We start from the raw sequence: 25,555 nt of genomic DNA on the forward strand, positions 1-25,555 counted from the left end.
GGTCCGGTCATGTGATGTGCGCTGCACTCAGCTGACGCTCCTGCCGGGGCTCAGCCTTAATCCGGTCAGGCAGTGCGTGCTGAGGTCAGCTGACTCTCCTGCCAGGGCTCAGTCTTGGTCCGGTTATGTGATGTGCGTTGGGTCCAGCTGATGCGCCTGCTGCCACTCAGCCTTGGTCCGGTCATGTGATGTGCGATGAGGTCAGCTGACGCTCCTGCTAGGGCTCAGCCTCAATCCGGTCATGTGATTGTGCTGCGCTCTGGTCTGGTCAGGTGGTGCGTGCTGAGGTCAGCTGACTCTCTTGCCGGGGCTCAGCCTCGGTCCGGTCATGTGATTTGCACAGGATTCAGTTGTCGCTCCTGCTGGGGCTCTGCCTTGGTACGGTCATGTGATGTGCACTGGATTCAGCTGACGCTCCTGGCGGGGCTCAGCCTTAGTTCGGTCAAGCGGTGTGCGCTGAGTTTAGCTAACTCTCCTGTCAGGGCTCAGCCTTGGTCCGGTCATGTGATGTGCGCTGAGGTCAGCTGACGCTCCTGCTGGGGCTCAGCCACGATCTGGTCATGTGATGTACGCTAGGGACAGCTGACGCTCCTGCTGGGGCTCAGCCTCGGTCCGGTTATGTGATGTGCGCTGGGTTAAGCTGACTCTCCTGCCAGGGCTCAGCCTTGGTCCGGTCATGTGATGTGTGATGAGGTCAGCTGACGCTCCTGCTGGGGCTCAGCCTCAATCCTGTCATGTGATTGTGCTGCGCTCAGCTGACGCCCCTGCCGGGGCTTAGTCCTGGTCTGGTCAGGCGGTGCGTGCTGAGGTCAGCTGACGCTCCTGCTTGGGCTCAGCCAGGGTTCGGTCAGGTGGTGCATGCTGTGGCCAGCTGACGCTCCAGCTGGGGCTCAGCCACGATCTGGTCATGTGATGTGCGCTCAGCAGACGCTCCTGCCGGGGCTCAGCCTTGGTCTGGTCAGGCGGTGCGTGCTGAGGACAGCTGAGTCTCTTGCCGGGGCTCTGCCTTAGTCCGGTCATGTGATGTGCGCTGGATTCAGTTGACACTACTGCTGGGGCTCAGCCACGATCCGGTCATGTGATGTGGGCTGAGGTCAGCTGACGCTCTTCCTGGGGCTCAGCCTCGATCTGGTCATGTGATGTGTATTGTGGTCAGCTGACGCTCCTGCTTGGGGTCAGCCTCGATCCGGTCATGTGATGTGTGCTGAGGTCAGCAGACTCTCCTGCTTAGGCTCAGCCTTGGTCTGGTCATGTGATGTGCACTGGATTCTGCTGACGCTCCTGCCAGGGCTCAGCCTCGGTTTGGTCAAGCGGTGTGCGCTGAGTTTAGCTGACTCTTCTGCCAGGGCTCAGCCTCGGTCCAGTCATGTCATGTGCGCTGAGGTCAGCTGACTCTCCTGCTGGGGCTCAGGCTTGATCTGGTCATGTGATGTATGCTGCGCTCAGCTGACGCTCCTGCCGGGGCTCAGCCTTGGTCTGGCAGGTGGTGCGTGCTGAGGTCAGCTGACGCTCCTGCTTGGGCTCAGCCAGGGTTCGGTCAGGTGGTGCATGCTGAGGCCAGCTGACGCTCCAGCTGGGGCTCAGCCACGATCTGGTCATGTGATTTGCGCTCAGCAGACGCTCCTGCCGGGGCTCAGCCTCGGTCTGGTCAGGCAGGGCGTGCTGAGGACAGCTGAGTCTCTTGCCGGGGCTCTGCCTTAGTCCGGTCATGTGATGTGCGCTAGATTCAGTTGACACTACTGCTGGGGCTCAGCCACGATCCGGTCATGTGATGTGTATTGTGGTCAGCTGACGCTCCTGCTTGGGGTCAGCCTCGATCCGGTCATGTGATGTGCGCTGAGGTCAACTGACTCTCCTGCTTAGGCTCAGCCTTGGTCCAGTCATGTGATGTGCACTGGATTCTGCTGACGCTCCTGCCAGGGTTCAGCCTCGGTTTGGTCAAGCGGTGTGCGCTGAGGTTAGCTGACTCTTCTGCCAGGGCTCAGCCTCGGTCCAGTCATGTCATGTGCGCTGAGGTCAGCTGACGCTCCTGCTGGGACAGAGGCCTCGGCCCGGTCATGTGATGTACGCTGAGGTCAGCTGACGCTACTGCTGGGGCTCAGTCTCAGTCCGGTCAGGCGATCAGCGCTGAGGTTAGCTGACACTCCTGCTGGGGCTCAGCCTCGGTCTGGTCATGCGATGTGCGCTGAGGTCAGCTGACACTTCTGCTGAGGCTCAGCCTCGGTCCAGTAGGGCGGTGTGCGCTTTGGCCAGCTGACGCTCCTGCTGGGGCTCAACCTCGGTCCGGTCAGGCGGTGCGCGCGAAGCTCAGCTGACTCTCCTGCTTAGGCTCAGCCTTGGTCCGGTCATGTGATGTGCACTGGATTCTGCTGACGCTCCTGCCAGGGCTCAGCCTCGGTTTGGTCAAGCAGTGTGCGCTGAGGTCAGCTGACACTTCTGCTGAGGCTCAGCCTCGGTCCAGTAGGGCGGTGTGCGCCTTGGTCAGCTGACACTCCTGCTGAGGCTCAGCCTCGGTCCGGTCAAGCGGTGTGCGCTGAGGCCAGCTGACTCTCCTGCCAGTGCTCAGCCTCGATCCGGTCATGTGATGTGCGCTGAGGTCAGCTGACTCTCTTGCCGGGGCTCAGCCTCGGTCCGGTCATGTGATGTGGGCTGGATTCAGCTGACGCTCCTGCCGGGGCTCAGCCTTAGTCCGGTTAAGCGGTGTGCGCTGAGTTTAGCTGACTCTCCTGCCTGGGCTCAGCCTCGGCACAGTCAGACGGTGTGCGCTGTGCTCAGCCTACGCTCCTGCCGGGGCTCAGCCTTGGTCCAGTCAAGCGGTACGTGCTGAGGTCAGCTGACTCTCCTGCCGGGGCTCAGGCTTGATCTGGTCATGTGATGTTCGCTGCGCTCAGCTGCAGCTCCTGCCGAGGCTCAGCCTTGGTCTGGTCAGGCAGTGCGTGCTGAGGTCAGCTGACGCTCCTGCTGGGGCTCAGCCTTAGTCCAGTCAAGTGGTGTGCGCTGAGTTTAGCTGACTCTCCTGTCAGGGTTCAGCCTTGGTTCGGTCATGTGATGTGCGCTGGGTCCAGCTGATGCTCCTGCTGCCACTCAGCCTTGGTCCGGTCATGTGATGTGCGTTGAGGCCAGCTGACGCTCCTGCTGGGGCTCAGCCACGATCCGTTCATGTGATTTGCGCTGAGGTCAGCTGACACTCCTGCTGGGGCTCAGCATCGGTCCGGTCATGTGATGTGCGGTGGGTTAAGCTGACGCTCCTGCTGGGGCTCAGTCTCGGTCCGGTCATGCGATGTGTGCTGAGGCCAGCTGATGCTCCTGCTGGGGCTCAGCCTCGGTCTGGTCATGCGATGTGCGCTGAGGTCAGCTGACGCTTCTGCTGAGGCTCAGCCTCGGTCCGGTCAAGCGGTGTGCGCTGAGGCCAGCTGACTCTCCTGCCAGTGCTCAGCCTCGATCCGGTCATGTGATGTGCGCTGAGGTCAGCTGACGCTCCTGCTGGGGCTCAGTCTCAGTCCGGTCAGGTGGTGCGTGCTGAGGTCAGCTGATGCTTATGCATGGGCTCAGCCTTGGTTTGGTCAGGTGGTGTGCCCTGCGCTCAGCTGACGCTCCTGCCGGGGCTCAGCCTTGGTCTAGTTAGGCGGTGGGTGCTGAGGTCAGCTGACTCTCTTGCCGGGGCTCAGCCTCGGTCCGGTCATGTGATGTGCACAGGATTCAGTTGACGCTCCTGCTGGGGCTCAGCCTTGGTCTGGTCATGTGATGTTTGCTGAGGTCAGCTGACTCTCCAGCCAGGGCTCAGCCTTGGTCCGGTCATGTGATGTGGGCTGGATTCAGCTGACGCTCCTGCCGGGGCTCAGCCTTAGTCCGGTTAAGCGGTGTGCGCTGAGTTTAGCTGACTCTCCTGCCAGGGCTCAGCCTCGGTACAGTCAGACGGTGTGCGCTGTGCTCAGCCTACGCTCCTGCCGGGGCTCAGCCTTGGTCCAGTCAAGCGGTACGTGCTGAGGTCAGCTGACTCTCCTGCCGGGGCTCAGGCTTGATCTGGTCATGTGATGTTCGCTGCGCTCAGCTGCAGCTCCTGCCGAGGCTCAGCCTTGGTCTGGTCAGGCAGTGTGTGCTGAGGTCAGCTGACGCTCCTGCTGGGGCTCAGCCTTAGTCCGGTCAAGTGGTGTGCGCTGAGTTTAGCTGACTCTCCTGTCAGGGTTCAGCCTTGGTTCGGTCATGTGATGTGCGCTGGGTCCAGCTGATGCTCCTGCTGCCACTCAGCCTTGGTCCGGTCATGTGATGTGCGTTGAGGCCAGCTGACGCTCCTGCTGGGGCTCAGCCACGATCCGTTCATGTGATTTGCGCTGAGGTCAGCTGACACTCCTGCTGGGGCTCAGCATCGGTCCGGTCATGTGATGTGCGGTGGGTTAAGCTGACGCTCCTGCTGGGGCTTAGTCTCGGTCCGGTCATACGATGTGTGCTGAGGCCAGCTGATGCTCCTGCTGGGGCTCAGCCTCGGTCTGGTCATGCGATGTGCGCTGAGGTCAGCTGACGCTTCTGCTGAGGCTCAGCCTCGGTTGGGTCAGGCGGTATGCGCTGAGGTCAGCTGATGCTCCTGCTGAGGCTCAGTCTTGGTCTGGTCATGCGATGTGCGCTGAGGTCAGCTGACGCTCCTGCTGGGGCTCAGTCTCGGTCCAGTCATGTGATGTACGCTGAGGTCAGCTGAGGCTCAGCCTCGGTCGGGTCAGGCGGTGTGCACTGAGCTTAGCTGACTCTCCTGCCAGGGCTCAGCCTCGGTCCGGTCATGTGATGTGCGCTGCACTCAGCTGACGCTCCTGCCGGGGCTCAGCCTTAATCCGGTCAGGCAGTGTGTGCTGAGGTCAGCTGACTCTCCTGCCAGGGCTGTCTTGGTCCGGTTATGTGATGTGCGTTGGGTCCAGCTGATGCGCCTGCTGCCACTCAGCCTTGGTCCGGTCATGTGATGTGCGATGAGGTCAGCTGACGCTCCTGCTAGGGCTCAGCCTCAATCCGGTCATGTGATTGTGCTGCGCTCTGGTCTGGTCAGGTGGTGCGTGCTGAGGTCAGCTGACTCTCTTGCCGGGGCTCAGCCTCGGTCCGGTCATGTGATTTGCACAGGATTCAGTTGTCGCTCCTGCTGGGGCTCTGCCTTGGTACGGTCATGTGATGTGCACTGGATTCAGCTGACGCTCCTGGCGGGGCTCAGCCTTAGTTCGGTCAAGCGGTGTGCGCTGAGTTTAGCTAACTCTCCTGTCAGGGCTCAGCCTTGGTCCGGTCATGTGATGTGCGCTGAGGTCAGCTGACGCTCCTGCTGGGGCTCAGCCACGATCTGGTCATGTGATGTACGCTAGGGACAGCTGACGCTCCTGCTGGGGCTCAGCCTCGGTCCGGTTATGTGATGTGCGCTGGGTTAAGCTGACTCTCCTGCCAGGGCTCAGCCTTGGTCCGGTCATGTGATGTGTGAAGAGGTCAGCTGACGCTCCTGCTGGGGCTCAGCCTCAATCCTGTCATGTGATTGTGCTGCGCTCAGCTGACGCCCCTGCCGGGGCTTAGTCCTGGTCTGGTCAGGCGGTGCGTGCTGAGGTCAGCTGACGCTCCTGCTTGGGCTCAGCCAGGGTTCGGTCAGGTGGTGCATGCTGTGGCCAGCTGACGCTCCAGCTGGGGCTCAGCCACGATCTGGTCATGTGATGTGCGCTCAGCAGACGCTCCTGCCGGGGCTCAGCCTTGGTCTGGTCAGGCGGTGCGTGCTGAGGACAGCTGAGTCTCTTGCCGGGGCTCTGCCTTAGTCCGGTCATGTGATGTGCGCTGGATTCAGTTGACACTACTGCTGGGGCTCAGCCACGATCCGGTCATGTGATGTGGGCTGAGGTCAGCTGACGCTCTTCCTGGGGCTCAGCCTCGATCTGGTCATGTGATGTGTATTGTGGTCAGCTGACGCTCCTGCTTGGGGTCAGCCTCGATCCGGTCATGTGATGTGTGCTGAGGTCAGCAGACTCTCCTGCTTAGGCTCAGCCTTGGTCCGGTCATGTGATGTGCACTGGATTCTGCTGACGCTCCTGCCAGGGCTCAGCCTCGGTTTGGTCAAGCGGTGTGCGCTGAGTTTAGCTGACTCTTCTGCCAGGGCTCAGCCTCGGTCCAGTCATGTCATGTGCGCTGAGGTCAGCTGACGCTCCTGCTGGGACAGAGGCCTCGGCCCGGTCATGTGATGTACGCTGAGGTCAGCTGACGCTACTGCTGGGGCTCAGTCTCAGTCCGGTCAGGCGATCAGCGCTGAGGTTAGCTGACACTCCTGCTGGGGCTCAGCCTCGGTCCGGTCATGCGATGTGCGCTGAGGTCAGCTGACACTTCTGCTGAGGCTCAGCCTCGGCCCAGTAGGGCGGTGTGCGCTTTGGCCAGCTGACGCTCCTGCTGGGGCTCAACCTCGGTCCGGTCAGGCGGTGTGCGCGAAGATCAGCTGACTCTCCTGCTTAGGCTCAGCCTTGGTCCGGTCATGTGATGTGCACTGGATTCTGCTGACGCTCCTGCCAGGGCTCAGCCTCGGTTTGGTCAAGCGGTGTGCGCTGAGGTCAGCTGACACTTCTGCTGAGGCTCAGCCTCGGTCCGGTCAAGCGGTGTGCACTGAGGCCAGCTGACTCTCCTGCCAGTGCTCAGCCTCGATCCGGTCATGTGATGTGCGCTGAGGTCAGCTGACGCTCCTGCTGGGGCTCAGTCTCAGTCCGGTCAGGCGGTGCATGCTGAGGTCAGCTGACGCTCGTGCTTCGGCTCAGCCTTGGTTTGGTCAGGTGGTGTGCCCTGCGCTCAGCTGACGCTCCTGCCGGGGCTCAGCCTTGGTCTAGTTAGGCGGTGGGTGCTGAGGTCAGCTGACTCTCTTGCCGGGGCTTAGCCTCGGTCCGGTCATGTGATGTGCACAGGATTCAGTTGACGCTCCTGCTGGGGCTCAGCCTTGGTCTGGTCATGTGATGTGTGCTGAGGTCTGCTGACTCTCCTGCCAGGGCTCAGCCTTGGTCCGGTCATGTGCTGTGGGCTGGATTCAGCTGACGCTCCTGCCGGGGCTCAGCCTTAGTCCGGGTAAGCGGTGTGCGCTGAGTTTAGCTGACTCTCCTGCCAGGGCTCAGCCTCGGTCCGGTCTTGTGATGTGCGCTGGATTCAGCTGAAGCTCCTGACGGACTCAGCCTCGGTACAGTTAGACGGTGTGCGCTGTGCTCAGCCTACGCTCCTGCCGGGGCTCAGCCTTGGTCCAGTCAAGCGGTACGTGCTGAGGTCAGCTGACTCTCCTGCTGGGGCTCAGGCTTGATCTGGTCATGTGATGTTCGCTGCGCTCAGCTGCAGCTCCTGCCGAGGCTCAGCCTTGGTCTGGTCAGGCAGTGCGTGCTGAGGTCAGCTGACGCTCCTGCTGGGGCTCAGCCTTAGTCCGGTCAAGTGGTGTGCGCTGAGTTTAGCTGACTCTCCTGTCAAGGTTCAGCCTTGGTTCGGTCATGTGATGTGCGCTGGGTCCAGCTGATGCTCCTGCTGCCACTCAGCCTTGGTCCGGTCATGTGATGTGCGTTGAGGCCAGCTGACGCTCCTGCTGGGGCTCAGCCACGATCCGTTCATGTGATTTGCGCTGAGGTCAGCTGACGCTCCTGCTGGGGCTCAGTCTCGGTCCAGTCATGTGATGTACGTTGAGGTCAGCTGAGGCTCAGCCTCGGTCGGGTCAGGCGGTGTGCACTGAGCTCAGCTGACTCTCCTGCCAGGGCTCAGCCTCGGTCCGGTCATGTGATGTGCGCTGCGCTCAGCTGACGCTCCTGCCGGGGCTCAGCCTTAGTCCGGTCAGGCAGTGCGTGCTGAGGTCAGCTGACTCTCCTGCCAGGGCTTAGTCTTGGTCCGGTCATGTGATGTGCGTTGGGTCCAGCTGATGCGCCTGCTGCCACTCAGCCTTGGTCCGGTCATGTGATGTGCGATGAGGTCAGCTGACGCTCTTGCTGGGGCTCAGCCTCAATCCGGTCATGTGATTGTGCTGCGCTCTGGTCTGGTCAGGCGGTGCGTGCTGAGGTCAGCTGATGCTCCTGCTTGGGCTCAGCCTTGGTTTCGTCAGGTAGTGCGTGCTGAGGTCAGCTGACTCTCTTGCCGGGGCTCAACCTCGGTCCGGTCATGTGATTTGCACAGGATTCAGTTGTCGCTCCTGCTGGGGCTCAGCCTTGGTACTAGTCAGGCGGTGCGTGCTGAGGTCAGCTGACTCTTGCCGTGGCTCAGCCTTGGTCCAGTCATGTGATGTGTGCTGAGGTCAGCTGACGCTCCTGCTTGGGCTCGGCCTTCATCCGGTCATGTGATGTGTGCTGGGTTCAGTCGACACTCCTGCTGGGGCTTAGTCTTGGTCCGGTCATGTGATGTGCGGAGGTCAGTCGACGCTCCTGCCGGGCCTCAGCCTTGGTCCGGTCAGGCTGTGCGTGCTGAGGTCAGCTGACTCTCCTGCCAGGGCTCAGCCTTGGTCTGGTCATGTGATGTGCGCCGGGGTTCGCCTCGGTCCAATCTCACATGCCAGGAGACTTATCTCTCTTGGAGACAGGAGCTCGGGTGCATCCTGCGGGAGGAGTTAGAGTATGGTTGTCGCCCCTCCCCCTGCTATACTGCATGGCCAAGGGACGAACAGAATTCACCACAGCTAGCAGCGGGTGCTGAGGACTAAGAGGTGAGAAGAAAGCATTTGAGAATGCCTTCTACGACAGGAGTGGCTGCCCCAAGAGAGAGTCCATCAGATAACTATGAGGATGTGTGTGCCTTGGGGGAAGAGGACTCCTCATCTTTAAGTGCCAGAAATATGTGCAAGGGAAGTAAGCGTGTCAAGAAACGTGGCACTTAATCTGGTCAAAAAGCACTTGTTTCCCATTGAAAAGCAAAAGCACTTCTGTTGTGCTGGAAAATCAAGAGTTGAAACCGTGAGTAAAACAAAACTGAGTGCCTCCAGTTTTCAAAGACATTGTGTTTGTAGACTCATGTATTCCCTGCGAGTGACTCGTCACGCATCTAGGGGCACTGGCGTCACGAAGACGATCCAGAACTGATGCTTGGTAGTAAGGACTGTTATATCTTTTCCCCCCTGCTGAGCTGGGCTGCACTTCGGCTCTCAGGAAAAGAAGATGGTAGAGCAACCATAATACACCATCATCTTGTACCTTGCCGTCTCCCCAGCTGAAGGCCTGGATCTCGGCTGCTGCACCCGCATCATCGCTAAGCGGCGGTGCGGGAAATATAAACAAAAGGTGTACCGCCTGTGTGAGTACACAGTACATTACGTGACGCAGGGCCACGGCCAGGCTCACAGCTGGGATCCGCTGCGGGCCTCCATAAGCAGATCCCACATCCAGCCGTGTGAGCCCGGTGTTATTCAGAGCGTTACCTGTAATCCGTAATTTACAAGAAGCCCCGGGAACGCTCGCCTTCCTGCAGTTCCAGGAGCAGCTTGTTGAGCACCTTCTGTGTGAGACCGCCGCACCTCAGCAAGATTACGGAGACTCACGGAGACTCACAGAGCGCCACTTTATACACCCCATACCCATCACTGAGGTCAAGATATATCCTCAGACAAAGCATGGGAGGAGGAGGAGGGATACCCAGTTTTATTGCCCTATGTGCTCATCCCAACCAGCCCCTGTAATTACCCCCGTCTTCGGACCACACAGTTCACATTATTACTTTTATCTTGGATTAAGGGAATGGAAAAAAGGAGGAGGAAAAGGTGGGTGGGGGGGGATTATTTTTAGGGAGTCCATTTTTTTCCGTACAAGTGAGCAGCGAGGCCGGGAATTCATTAAGTGGTGTCCTGAAATCCAACAGGTGTTCCCTCCATTATAGGCCGAGCCATGTGTCCTGTAAGCAGATTGGGGCCACAATGGGTATGTTTCTGAACACGGGACAAACAGCGGGATCCATTTTGGGGTGTAAATCCTCATTTTCTTGTGCAATATAGGAAAAAAACTGTCTTTTAAATGACGTATCTGCAAAAATATGAAATTTTATTTTTTCTCCTCTAAATTGCAATAATTCCTGAAAAGAAAATGTGGGGTAAAAATCCTCCCGACCCCCTCAGGGAATACATTAAGGGGTGTAGTTTCTAAAATTGGGACATTTGTGGGGGTCTCTATCATTCTGACACCTATTGTGTTCCTCAAAGTGTTGATAATTAATGTTACATTTGTACATCTTCTAAATGGTTAAAAATTCTAAAGTTTTTCCAATGTGCTTCCAAAATAAAGTAAACAGATGGAAATATATATCTCATCAACAATTTGTACAGTCTGTTTGCACATATTTGACATTGCAGTTGATAATGTGAAAAAATGACAATTTTCTTTCAAAATTTTCCCAATTTTGGCGCTTTTAATAAATATACATACATTTTATCAGTCTATTTTTTACCACCTAGATGAAGTACAAAATGGGGTGAAAAATCAACGTCAGAATCACCGGGATCTGCAGAACCTTTACGGAGTTATTCTATGTTAAAGTGACATTTCACATTTCCAGAACTTGGCCTGGTCATTAGGGCGCAAACAGGCTTGGTCACTAAGGGGTTAAATCCTCCGAGCTTATAAATAGGATATCCTGTAAAAAAACGCAGATGTTTGCAGCCCCATAGAAATCAATCTATTACGTGCGAGATTAATACCCAGGACCGACGCCTGAGTCGCCGCAGGGGATACAGCAGACTCCGCCCCTCCATAATCGCCTGACATAACCTTATATTAGAAGGTCATGAAGTGGTTAAATACCAGCAGACTGTTGTACAACATGGGTGCTTCTAGAACTGAATACCCGGCTGGATGGCGGTTACACTTCCTGTCTACAGCCAATATGGCCGCCATTGTGACTTTTCCCAGCAGATGTGACTCCGTAGGCATCGACGCTTTCTGAGCTTCTATATGGCGGCACGGCTGGATGCAGCAGAGCCGCAGCAGTCAGTGTCCCAGCGTCACGCGGCTCCCCTGGCGGCTCTACGTTTTTTACCGCTGTCATGTCTTGTTTTGCAGGAGGAGAAGCTGATGTGGGAGCAGGAGCTTTACCAGCAGCTGATGTACCTCACGCCGGCGCCATTCTTCCACACCTTCCCTTCCGATGTAAGTTGTACGATACTGCAAGTGATTAACGGATGTCATGCCACAGAGAGCTCATACTACCCTTTATCAGGTCTTCATGTTGTATGACTATGAGGGGTCACATACTTTCTCATGATACGTGACGGTGCACAGTTAGGGCCTCATTCACCCAGCCATACATACACAATATTACCTGGGAATGGGCAGTGAATGAAGCCCACCGCGCTCAATCCGGTTATTCACATGATTTACAGTGGTAGGATAAAAAGCGCAGCGCGTCCGGCTGGTGCGAATTAGGTAGGAGGAGCGTATTTACGATGGGTGTGCGCTGCCTTCCGCATGTAAAATTGCAAGCACACGGGAAATAGGCGGGTTGTGGTCTGAGATGATGCTGCGCATTCACGGAACAATGTACGCCCGTGTGAATGAAACCGAAAAGTTGAGGAGGAAATTCCCTAAGTCCAACAACTTCCAACAATCCTCTTCGTCTGACGTCTTCCCGGCGCCTCTGTTCGCCAACTAGCAGACATTAATATCGTATAAAGGCCTCATGCACACGGCAGGTCCGGATGGCGACTGCGGAATCCTACATGGAATCCTGCCGTGACCGTGCCGCGGGTGATTCTGCATGCCTGTTGTTTTCTTCGCCAGCATCCGCATGGACCTGTCTTCTTCCGGCACTGCGGATGGTCCGCATGGCTCGCGGGTCAGATATGCGCAATACAGATTTTTTCTAATAAAAACTCCTGCTTTTCTCGCAGAATCCACAGCCCGAGAACTGCTGCAGACGGGCCGCGGGTCGGACGCCGTCCATTGACTTAAACGAAAGCTGTCCGTGCGCGAACAGTAGGAAAACGGAGCAATCTGCAATTTTTCAACAGTAAGCAGAAACCCCAATTGGTTTCCGCTTGTGTGCATGAAAAATCATTTTTCTATAGCGTGCAATGGAGGGTTACTGCTGCGGAAACCGGAGGCGGACGCCCGCTTCAGAGACCGCAGGAAAAACCGCCAATGTGCATGAGGCCAAATCTATAGGCCTATGCGACCACGCCCCTTCTAACAAGCACCGCCCACTCTGGGAAAGTGGCTGGCCCACGCAAAATGAATAATGGTCCAAGAAGGTTTATAAATGTGACTAAATATCCTTCAGGGCTCCTTCACACCGGCGACCACAAAATCACCGCTAGAAAATCGCAGCAAAATCGTATCATGCAATTCTTGAGCGTCAGCGATACTTTTGACTGAAAACAATCTGTCAGTGAATCGCGGCCGCCGGCGAAAGACAATAGGAGTGTCGATAAAAACGAAGAAGCAAAATGCAGAAAGGACAGAAAACACAGATGTGAAAAATCCACTCAAAACTACGAAGGCAACCCAACGTGACGTGCGTTCAACTGCCCATCCCCCACACTGTCATACAGCCCCCTGTAATAGTAGCTTCCTCTCCTCCCCATCCCCCGCACTGTCATACAGCCCCCTGTAATAGTAGCTTCCTCTCCTCCCCATCCCCCGCATTGTCATACAGCCCCCTGTAATAGTAGCTTCCTCTCCTCTCATCCCCCGCACTGTCATACAGCCCCCTGTAATAGTAGCTTCCTCTCCTCCCATCCCCCGCACTGTCATACAGCCCCCTGTAATAGTAGCTTCCTCTCCTCCCATCCCCCGCACTGTCATACAGCCCCTGTAATAGTAGCTTCCTCTCCTCCCATACCCCGCACTGTCATACAGCCCCCTGTAATAGTAGCTTCCTCTCCACCCCATCCCCCGCACTGTCATACAGCCGCCTGTAATAGTAGCTTCCTCTCCTCCCATCCCCCACACTGTCATACAGCCCCCTGTAATAGTAGCTTCCTCTCCTCCCCATCCCCCGCACTGTCATACAGCCCCCTGTAATAGTAGCTTCCTCTCCTCCCCATCCCCCGCACTGTCATACAGCCCCCTGTAATAGTAGCAGTAGCTTCCTCTCCTCCGCACTGTCATACAGCCCCCTGTAATAGTAGCTTCCTCTCCTCCCATCCCCCACACTGTCATACAGCCCCCTGTAATAGTAGCTTCCTCTCCTCCCATCCCCCACACTGTCATACAGCCCCCTGTAATAGTAGCTTCCTCTTCTCCCCATCCCCCGCACTGTCATACAGCCCCCTGTAATAGTATCTTCCTCTCCTCCCATCCCCCACACTGTCATACAGCCCCCTGTAATAGTAGCTTCCTCACCTCCCCATCCCCCGCCCTGTCATACAGCCCCCTGTAATAGTAGCTTCCTCACCTCCCCATCCTCCGCACTGTCATACAGCCCCCTGTAATAGTAGCTTCCTCACCTCCCCATCCCCCGCACTGTCATACAGCCCCCTGTAATAGTAGCTTCCTCTCTTCCCATCCCCCACACGGTCATACAACCCCTGTAATAGTAGCTTCCTCACCTTCCCATCCCCCGCACTGTCATACAGCACCCTGTAATAGTATCTTCCTCTCCTCCCATCCCCCACACTGTCATACAGCCCCCTGTAATAGTAGCTTCCTCACCTCCCCATCCCCCGCCCTGTCATACAGCCCCCTGTAATAGTAGCTTCCTCACCTCCCCATCCTCCGCACTGTCATACAGCCCCCTTTAATAGTAGCTTCCTCACCTCCCCATCCCCCGCACTGTCATACAGCCCCCTGTAATAGTAGCTTCCTCTCTTCCCATCCCCCACACGGTCATACAACCCCTGTAATAGTAGCTTCCTCACCTTCCCATCCCCCGCACTGTCATACAGCACCCTGTAATAGTAGTTTCCTCTCTTCCCATCCGCCCGTCATACAGCCCCCTGTAATAGTAGCTTCCTCTCCTCCCCATCCCCCGCACTGTCATACAGCCCCCTGTAATAGTAGCTTCCTCTCCTCCCCATCCCCCGCACTGTCATACAGCCCCCTGTAATAGTAGCAGTAGCTTCCTCTCCTCCGCACTGTCATACAGCCCCCTGTAATAGTAGCTTCCTCTCCTCCCATCCCCCACACTGTCATACAGCCCCCTGTAATAGTAGCTTCCTCTTCTCCCCATCCCCCGCACTGTCATACAGCCCCCTGTAATAGTATCTTCCTCTCCTCCCATCCCCCACACTGTCATACAGCCCCCTGTAATAGTAGCTTCCTCACCTCCCCATCCCCCGCCCTGTCATACAGCCCCCTGTAATAGTAGCTTCCTCACCTCCCCATCCTCCGCACTGTCATACAGCCCCCTGTAATAGTAGCTTCCTCACCTCCCCATTCCCCGCACTGTCATACAGCCCCCTGTAATAGTAGCTTCCTCTCTTCCCATCCCCCACACGGTCATGCAACCCCTGTAATAGTAGCTTCCTCACCTTCCCATCCCCCGCACTGTCATACAGCACCCTGTAATAGTAGCTTCCTCTCTTCCCATCCGCCCGTCATACAGCCCCCTGTAATAGTAGCTTCCTCTCCTCCCATCCCCTACACTGTCATATAGCCCCCTGTAATAGTAGCTTCCTCTCCCCATCCCCCACACTGTCATACAACCCCTGCAATAGTAGCCTCTTCTACCCATCCCCCGCACTGTCATACAGCCCCATGTAATTGTAGCTTCCTCTCCTCCCCATCCCCCACTGTCATACAGCCCCCTGTAATAGTAGCTTCCTCTCCTCCCCATCCCCCGCACTGTCATACAGCCCCTTTGAATAGCTCGTGGGGGGCAGTGCATACATGTGACCACTAGGGGGCAGTGTCAGTCTGCTTATTAATACAAGTTTAGAAAGCAAACAAACATAAATATTTAAATGAAAACCAATTACAAAAAGTCTTCAGTTCCAAAAAGTGAAAACAACCCCTTGGAGTTTGGTGCCAGGTCCGTGCATGTGACCCGCTGTCTCTCTACCCGCAGGAATGCCAAGTTGGACTGAATTTTGCCAATGAAGAGGAAGCTGAAGCCTTTCAAACGGTTGTTGAAGAAAAGTTGCAAAAAAGACAACACCGCCAAGGTAAGACGTCATTGTGGGCATTGTAGACATCTGCTGGTACTGGCAACATGCGGTCCTCATAGACCTCCGTGCCCACAGTAGGTGGTAGAGAATACACATCATGGGCGGAGCTGGATGGCGCTCTTGGCTTTGGTGGTCAAGAGACCCCGCATCTTACTCTCCTGACCTCTTGAAGGATAGGGAACTCTGCACCACTCTGCGGTGCCAGCTTCCAATCTGTATTCCTCTTACAGACAAACGCCAAGTCATCCCACCACCTGCGCCAGCGTCAGACGGTAAGTGGACTGCTACCCTTCATCATGTGCCTGTGGCTGAAGAGGAACTCACTGCTTCTTGTTCTACCATCTTCAGAAAGAAGAAGTGCCCTCCCTCTGCCGCCGCCGCCAGGACAAGACTCCAACGGTAAGATGGAACGATGAACACGGCGGTGGTGGTGGTGGGGCGCCATAATCCTGCCAACTTCTGTCGTATGGCTGCACCCATGCCCGTCTCTTGACATTGTGCTCCCTCCAGGTCCTCCAAGCCTGCAGCCTCATCCAACGAGCCAACTCTCAGGCTTGAACATGGCGGCCGTCAGCATTCAGAACCCAGATATCACATCAGAAAGATACCGCGTGCTTCCAGTACCCGCTGATAAATCCAGAAGCAAAAAGGGGAAGAAGAAATTCTCCAAAGCCGACATCGGGGCACCGAGTGGCTTCACGTAAGATAAAGGCCACACAGCGCCTGCGGCGGTGCGACAGAGATAACTCGTCGCAGGTTGCTGCAATATTGCAAACGCAAAACTTCCAAGGAGGTTGGATCGCTGCAACCTCCCACTGTGACTCTACGGAAGTCTCTGGCAGGACAAGTGATATTTGGTGGCAGCCTAAATCATATGAACATGTTTGGACTGCCAGCAATGCATTGGTTAATAGTGCGCTCTATCATCCGGCCACGCTCCTCCTCACCTTCCAAGGCTCTTCATCCCCTTTGTGAGGCGGCTGATTTTGGTCTCAACAGCACAATATTTGGGGGGGGGGGATTTTCTTCTTCACTTTTCAAAAGCCAACCCTTCTTTTCCCGCGGCGAGGCGGCCGCACGAGGGGCGGTTTTTGCGCAGCGAGCTGTCGCTTTTATTGGTAGAACTTTTTACTTACATATAAATGTAACATTTTGATTTCTCTTTATTTTCGAGGGCCGAAGGAGGAAGTATCAATCCTATTTCTTACAGCATCACTCCTGCCCGACGGGTTTCTGCAGTGCGCTACGATTACGACGGGACCAAACCTTTTTTTTAGGTTTTTTCACTTCTGCACAATAACCCCCCCCATTCCTTTTACATTGTGGCATGCGGGCCGATGAGGTTGTTATTTCTCCACGGACGGCACTCTGCCCAGGCTGTAGCTTTTATTGCTACCATTTTGGGGTAGATGCGGCTTTTTTGATCACTGATCATCTGCCTCCATTTTATTTTTTTGCCGTGTAGAATAAATAGTGAGTTTACATTGTTTATGTCCCCGTAGTGGAGCGAGAAAAGCGGTCATAGAATGGTGACCTCCACGGCCATCGGGTCCAACCCTCTGCTCAGTGCAGGATCACTAAATCATCCCAGACGCATATTAGCCTTTTACTCCCCACCTCTACACGAGCCAACCTAAACAACCAATCACCGTGAATGAGTAAATGCAAGCAACCAATCAGGTTGCGAATGGTGCAGATTTGGGGAGTAATATAGATATATGCATCCCACACAGATGTCTGTCCAGCCTCTGTAGATTTCCACTGAAGGAGAACTCCCCACCTCCTGTGGCAACCTGTTCCACTCATTGATCCCCTCACTGTCTAATATCTAATCTGTGTCTCCTCCCTCTCAGTTTCATCCCATTGCTTCTAGTCTTTCCTTGTACAGATGAGAATAGGGCTGATCCCTCTGCACTGTGACAGCCCTTCAGATATTTGTAGACAGCTATTAAGTCTCCTCTCAGCCTTCTCTTCTGCTAAACATTCCCAGATCCTTTAACCGTTCCTCATAGGACATGATTTGCAGACCGCTCACCATCTTGGTAACTATTCTCTGAACTTGCTCCAGTTTGTCTAGGTCTTTTTTAAAGTGGGGTGCCCAGAACTGGCCCCAGTATTCCAGATGAGGTCTGACTAAGGAAGAGTAGAGGCGGATAATGACCTCACGGGATCTAGACTCTATGCTTCTCTTAATACATCCCAGAATTGGGTTTGCCTTTTTGGCTGCTGCATCACATTGTTGACTCATGTTCAGTCTGTGATCTATTAGTATACCCGTCTTTTTCACATGTGCTGCTGCTTAGCCCAATTCCTCCCATTGTGTATGTGCTTTCGTCACTTTTCCTGCCCAGATACAGGCCCTGATCACTGTGATAATGCAATGTGATACTGAGGGTCCGCACCTATACTGTAGTATATACAATGTAACAATGTCCACTGCTCTATTACAGACACGTCTCTCATGTTGGTTGGGATCCAAACAATGGATTTGATGTAAGTATGTCCGACACAGCAGACCTTTAATCCTATCTGTATATATCCATACATTTTCTGTCTCTTAAAGGGGTTATCCCACAGTGGACCCTGACTATCCACAGCATATATGATAAATGTCTGATGGCTGGGGCCCCTGTGATCACTACATTGGTGGCCCTGAGCCTCGTTTGTCTTCACTGTACGACGCCATCCAGCCTCACCTCTCTGATGTTCTGTACTTTGTGAGACATGGAAACAGAGTTGCTCTTTTGTTTTGCCATATAAATGTCATCCACGTCTGCAGAAGTTAAAGGGACCCGCCAGGCCTGGAGAAGCGGAGATGGCCGGACGGCTTCTCTGACTACCCACGCTGCACCCCGTGTGTAGCATGTATAGTAGGCCAAGATCCTACATACTGGTCTGATTGGCCGGCTCATGCCACAGTGTCTTACACTAATGATGTGTACAGAGAGGCCGCGCCGCCATTTGTGCTTCCCTACGCCCGAAGGGTCGCTGCAAAGAAGCAACGCGGGACGCTCCGCCTAGAAGCAGCACTCAGTGGACCACAGGACAAGGTCTGGGGCCTAGACAAGCTGTGATAAATTGGGTCTACCACAATGGCAAGTTACCCCTATTCACAGGACAGGGGGTCACTCACTGATCAGTGGAGGTCTCATGGCCGAGACTCCCATATCTCGCGCTCCTGTCACTGCAGCGGTCGCTTCTGTCCCCGCAGTGACGTCACTGTGAAAGGACCGCTTGTAATTGAGGTAGAACCCCCTTAAGCTGTGAGGAACCCCATTAACTTCTGTCTGCCTCCTGATTCTGCCACCAGGTAAATGCGTTGGATCCAGCGCTGCGGAACCTCTTCAGTAAGGCAGGAATAAGCGACGCGCAGCTGAAAGACGCAGAAACATCAAAGCTGATCTACGACTTCATAGAGCAATATGGAGGGGTGGAGGCTGTAAAAGAAGAAATGATGATGGGAGGAGGTGAGACTCCGGAAGAAGCCACTACAACACACTGCTGGTATATTCCCCTCCACCCTGCGGGCGATGCCCTACGTCCGTCCACTGCGGCCTGCGGGCGATGCCATACTAAGGAGTTATCAGGGATACCTCTAGAAAACCCCACAAACAGCAAAGGAAACCTTATAAAGCACATCAAACACAATCTGCCCCGCCACTCACACCTCAAAATAACTAGAATTATATTCACCCAGCCTGTAGCTCTGGTCTGTGACCTCTGACCTTTCACCCTGGTGTAAAGTCTCTGATGGCTGCCCGCCAAGGTTAGAGAGCAGCAGTCAGACTCAGCAACGGCTGCCGCTGGGACAAAGCTGCAGGCGAGTGTAAAGCCTGAAAAGATACTACCTGGCTGGGCAGTATCCCTGGGATTGTTAGGGGGGGTCAGTATTACTGCTGGGGTCACTGTCCCTACTGTGGCCACTATGGGGGGGGGGGGGGGGGGGAGTATTACTACTGGGGTCCTTGTCCCTACTGTGGCCACTATGAGGGACAGTATTACTACTGGGGGTCACTGTCCCTACTGGCGCCACTATGGGAGTCAGTATTACTACTGGGGTCACTGTCCCTACTGTGGCCACTATGGGGGGGGGGGGTCAGTATTACTACTGGGGTCACTGTCCCTACTGTGGCCACTATGGGGGTCAGGATTACTACTGGGGTCACTGTGCCTACTGTGGCCACTATGGGGGGGTCAGTATTACTACTGGGGTCACTGTCCCTATTGTGGCCACTATGGGGGTCAGGATTACTACTGGGGTCACTGTCCCTACTGTGGCCACTATGGGGGTCAGTATTACTACTGGGGTCACTGTCCCTACTGTGGCCACTATGGGGGGGGGTCAATATTACTACTGGGGTCACTGTTCCTACTGTGGCCACTATAGGGGTCAGTATTACTACGGGGGTCACTGTCCCTACTGTGGCCACTATACTGGGGTCACTGTCCCTACTGTGGCCACTATACTGGGGTCATTGTCCCTACTGTGGCCACTATGGGGGTCAGTATTACTACTGGGGTCACTGTCCCTACTGTGGCCACTATGGGGGGGGGGGGTCAGTATTACTACTGGGGTCACTGTCCCTACTGTGGCCACTATGGGGGGGTCAGTATTACTACGGTGGTCACTGTCCCTACTGTGGCCACTATACTGGGGTCATTGTCCCTACTGTGGCCACTATGGGGGTCAGTATTACTACTGGGGTCACTGTCCCTACTGTGGCCACTATGGGGGTCAGGATTACTACTGGGGTCACTGTGCCTACTGTGGCCACTATGGGGGGTCAGTATTACTACTGGGGTCACTGTCCCTACTGTGGCCACTATGGGGGTCAGGATTACTACTGTGGCCACTATGGGGGTCAGTATTACTACTGGGGTCACTGTCCCTACTGTGGCCACTATGGGGGGGGGGGGGGGTCAATATTACTACTGGGGTCACTGTTCCTACTGTGGCCACTATAGGGGTCAGTATTACTACGGGGGTCACTGTCCCTACTGTGGCCACTATACTGGGGTCACTGTCCCTACTGTGGCCACTATACTGGGGTCATTGTCCCTACTGTGGCCACTATGGGGGTCAGTATTACTACTGGGGTCACTGTCCCTACTGTGGCCACTATGGGGGGGGGTCAGTATTACTACTGGGGTCACTGTCCCTACTGTGGCCACTATGGGGGGGTCAGTATTACTACGGTGGTCACTGTCCCTACTGTGGCCACTATACTGGGGTCATTGTCCCTACTGTGGCCACTATGGGGGTCAGTATTACTACTGGGGTCACTGTCCCTACTGTGGCCACTATGGGGCGGTCAGTATTTCTACTGGGGTCACTGTCCCTGCTGTGGCTACTATGGGGGTCAGTATTACTACTGGGGTCACTATGGGGGGGGGGGGGGGTCAGTATTACTACTGGGGTCTTTGTCCCTACTGTGGCCACTATGGGGGGGGGGTCAGTATTACTACTGGGGTCACTGTCCCTACTGTGGCCACTATGGGGGGGTCAGTATTTCTACTGGGGTCACTGTCCCTGCTGTGGCTACTATGGGGGTCAGTATTACTACTGTGGCCACTATGGGGGGGGGGGGGGGTCAGTATTACTACTGGGGTCTTTGTCCCTACTGTGGCCACTATGGGGGGGGGGGTCAGTATTACTACTGGGGTCTTTGTCCCTACTGTGGCCACAATGGGGGGGGGGCCAGTATTACTACTGGGGTCTTTGTCCCTACTGTGGCCACTATGGGGGGGGGGGGGTCAGTATTACTACTGGGGTCTTTGTCCCTACTGTGGCCACTATGGGGGGGGGGGGTCAGTATTACTACTGGGGTCTTTGTCCCTACTGTGGCCACTATGGGGGTCATTATTTGTAATAAATACTAGCAGACATATCCTGTAAAATACAAACAGGGGCACGAACAAGGAGCAAACAGCCTTGAACGAATATCTCCTTATCTGTGTACATGTATATTCTGTAATGTTAAACTGGGACATAAACACTCAGCAGAGTCTTACCGCTACGTGGACTGCAGAACTGCACATGGAAACAGTGGACATAACTGAGCAGCAAACATAGACCACTGACTGACACTCACCTGCACGAATACACAGATGGAATTGCTATAATAAGTACGAGGAATCAGTTTGTGGAGTGGCCACTTCAAGGGTCCTCGTTGTCTCACTGTCCTTACTCTAGCGAGACAACTAACCCAGGATATCTGCCTGCAAGCAGGGTAATCGCACCGAAAGGGACGTCCCCACACTGAAACCTCGGGACCTAACTAGCCCTAGCTGGTAAATGATCCACAGCAGGACAGATCACACCACATGCGCCATGAGCCACCCAGACATGCAGGAGCATGACACTGTTCACACTGAAGATACTGAACACTCCACAGACACCTCATGTCCAGCCACATGCACTAAAGATACAGAAGACTGCACAGATATGAAAGAACACAACACAAATCACACTGAAGCTCCCACAGACATGCAGGAACACAAGACTCCTCACACTGCAGGAGGGAAACTAGCAGACACTGACAAAGGAGCTGGTATATACGAGGGGCTGCTGAGAAGGCTTTGGCTTTGTGTTGTTTGTTTCTATGGTAACGGATGTTACATCACATAAAAGCCTTATGTGTCTAATATATGTGTTTGTAGCTTATGGCAACAGTGATCTCGGCACCCGGGAAAACAACATGGCGGAGTCTAAGGCGACAGTCACAGCCAATGAGAGCAGAGGAGTGATAAAGTCGGCGCAGGATATTCCTGGTGATATGTGGCAGACATCGGGGGATCAATGCCCTTCATATCCTACAGTTATGAACTGGGGGCCACTTCAGCCCCAATGATGAGGAACGTCCTGGACAACCGAGAGGGGTTGTTGTTCCTGAGATCGTCGATGCTGCGCACAACCTCATACTGGAGAATCGGCCGGCTGCAGGAATAGCCGCCATCATGGGGGTTTGTGGTGAACGGGTTTGTGTCATTATCCATGAAGAAGACATCTGCACAGTGGGTCCCCAAATGTCTGACAACAGATCAGAAAAGCATGGAGTGACAACGTCCCGGTCCATTTGCCAGCGCTTACGGACTTATAAGAACTTCCTGGATGGACCGGTCACTATGGATGACACCTGGATTTATGTGTATGACCCTGAAACCAAGGAGCAGTCAGAGAGTGGAGGCCCAGTGGTCCTCAGCCACTAAGGGGATGGCGTCTGTGTACAGATATATACAGCCACCACTAGGGGGAGCTCACTACATACAGATATATACAGCCACCACTAGGGGGAGCTCACTACATACAGATATATACAGCCACCACTAGGGGGAGCAGTCAGAGAGTGGAGGCCCAGTGGTTCTCAGCCACTAAGGTGATGGCGTCTGTGTTCTGGGATAAGGAGGTTGTGCTGCTAGTGGACGACCTTCACAATGGTTCCACCATCAATGCAAGGGATTACATTGAACTTTTGGACCAATTGATGGCAGCTCTGAGGGCCAAAAGGTGCAGCAAGCTGTCCAAAGGAATCTTGTTCTTTCTCCGCACACACGGCACAAGCGACCATGGCAAAACTGGTGGAGCTACGCTTCCAGCTGGTTGACCACCCACCTTATTCACCAGATCTAGCTCCCTCCGACTATCATCTGTTTCCAGAAGAAACACCTCAAGGGGACCAAACTTCACCCTATTTCTGATGCCATGGCTGCTACGGATGACTGGTTTGAGGCACACTGCACAAGGGACCGCAGCAAAACTTGTGGAGCTAGGCTTCCAGCTGGTTGACCACCCACCTTAGTCGGAGGGAGCTAGATCTGGTGAATATCATCTGTTTCCAAACCTGAAGAAACACCTCACGGGGACCACATTTCACCCCATTTCTGATGCCATGGCTGCTACGGATGACTGGTTTGAGACACAACCGAAACCCTTCTTTTTGCAAGGCTTACAGAGCTTGGAATCCCGATGTAAGAAGTGTGTTGGCGTCAGTGGAGAGGATGTGGGAGAAATGTAGAGTTTCATCTTCCTATCTGGTTTCTGTCTGGGTAAAGCCAAAGACTTATCAGCAGCCCCTCGTATAAGCAACAGACCTGAGAGATTGGCTGACTAGAGCAAACCACACCCAGTTACTATTACTATGGCGGTCATTCTCACTACAGTGGCCATTGTGGGGGTCAGTATTACTACTGGAGCCACTGTCACTACTACAGCCAGTGTGTTGCTCACTATTACTGCTGGTGTCACTATTACTACTCGGGTCAATGTCACTACAGCAGCCATTATGGGGGTCAGTATTACTACTGGGGTCACTGTCACTCCTACAGCCAGTGTGTTGCTGACTATTACTGCTGGTTTCACTATGGGGGTCACTTACTACTGGGGTCACTGTCACTGCGGTGGCCATTATAGGGGTCACTCACTATGGGGGTATTACTACTGGTGTCACTAACAGGGTCATTAATACTACTGGGGTAACTGCCACTATGGGGGTCAGCATTAGGACTAATTCATACAGACGTAAGCACCTTTTGGTCATGCGAATACACTGCATATTTGCGCAACCACAAATCACTTAAGGCCTTTTAACACACAATTATCGCTCAAAAGCCATCTTGTGAGCAATAATTGTTGCGTGTATATCTGCTCATCCTGTACTTACCATCCACTTTTTGTTCATCACTGATTTTAGGTCAGCATGAGTGAAATCCGTAGTCCCTGATAAGGGGGACCGCATGTTATCAGTGCTGCTGGGAGCACTGATAACATTTTGTCCAGCTGGAGAATACTAATGTATTTAGAGAACAGACCACCCACTGTTCTCTAAATACATGCAAATGAAGCTAGTTAGCTACTACTGGGCTGATTAACCAATTAGCAGTTAATGCAAAATAATCGCTCAAAACTGTCCGTTTCTGACACATTTTGAGCGATCATCTATGTGTAAACACACCTTTACGCATGTTTTCCGACCGCTCTGGTGTGTTATGTGCGTGAACAAATAAGAGCGCGGACAGGCTTGTTGAAATGGTGCAGAAATACAGAATGACTATGCAGATTTCCTTTGTATTCGCCCCCCCCCCCCCCCCAATTAACTTCAATGGCCAATTGTGGAGTATAATAGACACCAAAATAGGTCATGCCGCGTGACTGACGCTTATATACACAAACCCCTTGAAGTTAACGGGTTCTACTGACTGCGTATTATACGCACAATAATTGTGTGCTGAATACTCTGTGCAAATACAGTCATGTGAACAAGCCCTTACCATACAATTGCAACCGGCCCCTTAAAGGCAGCCGCGGCCCTCGGGGATTGGAGACCCCCCCCCCACCACCACCACCACACGGCAGAGAATGGGGCTTTTGTTTGCTAACTTCAGTTTCTCTTTACAGATTCCACCCCGCCACCACCTCCACCTTCCCGCTTTGCGCCATCTTCCACCCGTCCAACACCAGGAAGAGGCAGAACAGGCCCCCTACCTCCTCCACCAACCCGAGGCTCAAGTGCCCCTCCACCACCTCCCCCATCTCGCAGTAGTCCTGCTCCACCACCTCCCTCTGACTTCCCCAGAACTCCCCCTCCTCCGCGAGGGGGAGGTCCACCACTTCCGCGAGGGGGAGGTCCACCTCCTCCTCCTCCTCCACTGCCAGCTCTAGAACCAAACTTTCATGCTGGTCCTCCTCCTCCTCCCCCACCAGTTACATCGGGAGGCCCAGTGCCACAGACTTCTCCTGCAACTGGTGGTCGTGGAGCCCTACTGGATCAGATCAGACAGGGCATCCAGCTGAACAAGGTGAGTTGTATGGAGATGGCGGCTGACCGTGCGGTTCGCTCTGTGGAGCCAGTCCCGTCCAATGACTAATAAAAGACATCATTGTTTTCCAGAGGACAGAAGCAGCAGAGGTACCGACCTCCCCGCAGGGCAGCGCCACCTCCGAGGGTCTAGTGGGGGCGCTCATGCATGTCATGCAGAAGAGAAGCAAAGTCATCCATTCCTCAGGTAAGTCACCATTCTGCAAGGCTTTCCTTCCCCCTAATGGTGTCCATGTGTCTGCTCATTATGGGGGTCTTCGGGAGGCATTCACACTGGTTCCCACTATGGCCGCTGCACTCACTGTACTTTCTGTGTCTCTAGATGAGGATGATGATGATGATGGAGGAGAGGATGAGGACGACGACGAGTGGGATGACTGACGTTCTGGACTCAAACAATCCTCCTTATTACAGATAGAAGGCTGCGGATGAGTTCTGGGGGTCTGCAGTTCTGTACACACAGCAAGAGAGCAATAAAAAGATTCTCATTGCAAAGTGCATGCTGGGTGATTGCTGCTGGGGTTTGGAAAAACATAACATTCTCCTAAATAGAACCAGAAGCATTAAGGCTAGAAAACAAGCATTGTTCTCTGTGATCAACGAGGCTGGGAGAAGCCAAGTGAAAGTCAAGAGAGCTCTGTGCCGCACTACTTCATGTCACGTACCTCCAGGCCCGAGACCCCAAGATGTCAGCGGTCATTGCTTC

At 54.4% G+C, this 25,555-nt stretch overlaps 1 protein-coding gene across 2 annotated transcripts in view; it reads left to right on the plus strand.

Moving 5' to 3' along the window:
* The window catches only part of WAS (WASP actin nucleation promoting factor), a 43,779-nt gene extending 18,435 nt beyond the window's left edge, over window positions 1-25,344 (plus strand). Inside the window, exons 1-11 of one of the 2 annotated variants that reach the window (XM_066579936.1) lie at window positions 8,483-8,900; window positions 10,992-11,078; window positions 14,935-15,031; window positions 15,265-15,306; window positions 15,383-15,433; window positions 15,545-15,734; window positions 17,485-17,527; window positions 18,345-18,501; window positions 24,429-24,829; window positions 24,922-25,036; window positions 25,172-25,344. In XM_066579936.1, the coding sequence (XP_066436033.1) occupies window positions 11,004-11,078; window positions 14,935-15,031; window positions 15,265-15,306; window positions 15,383-15,433; window positions 15,545-15,734; window positions 17,485-17,527; window positions 18,345-18,501; window positions 24,429-24,829; window positions 24,922-25,036; window positions 25,172-25,230 (1,230 nt within the window). In that variant the 5' untranslated portion in view covers window positions 8,483-8,900; window positions 10,992-11,003 and the 3' untranslated portion in view covers window positions 25,231-25,344. Of the gene's footprint in view, window positions 1-8,482; window positions 8,901-10,991; window positions 11,079-14,934; window positions 15,032-15,264; window positions 15,307-15,382; window positions 15,434-15,544; window positions 15,735-17,484; window positions 17,528-18,344; window positions 18,502-24,428; window positions 24,830-24,921; window positions 25,037-25,171 lie in introns of those variants that run through there. The other variant, XM_066579935.1, reaches the window with a different exon arrangement.
* Window positions 25,345-25,555: the final 211 nt, after the last annotated feature.

This window comes from Eleutherodactylus coqui, chromosome 10 (assembly GCF_035609145.1).
Source record: "Eleutherodactylus coqui strain aEleCoq1 chromosome 10, aEleCoq1.hap1, whole genome shotgun sequence".
Taxonomy (NCBI): Eukaryota; Metazoa; Chordata; class Amphibia; order Anura; family Eleutherodactylidae; genus Eleutherodactylus; species Eleutherodactylus coqui.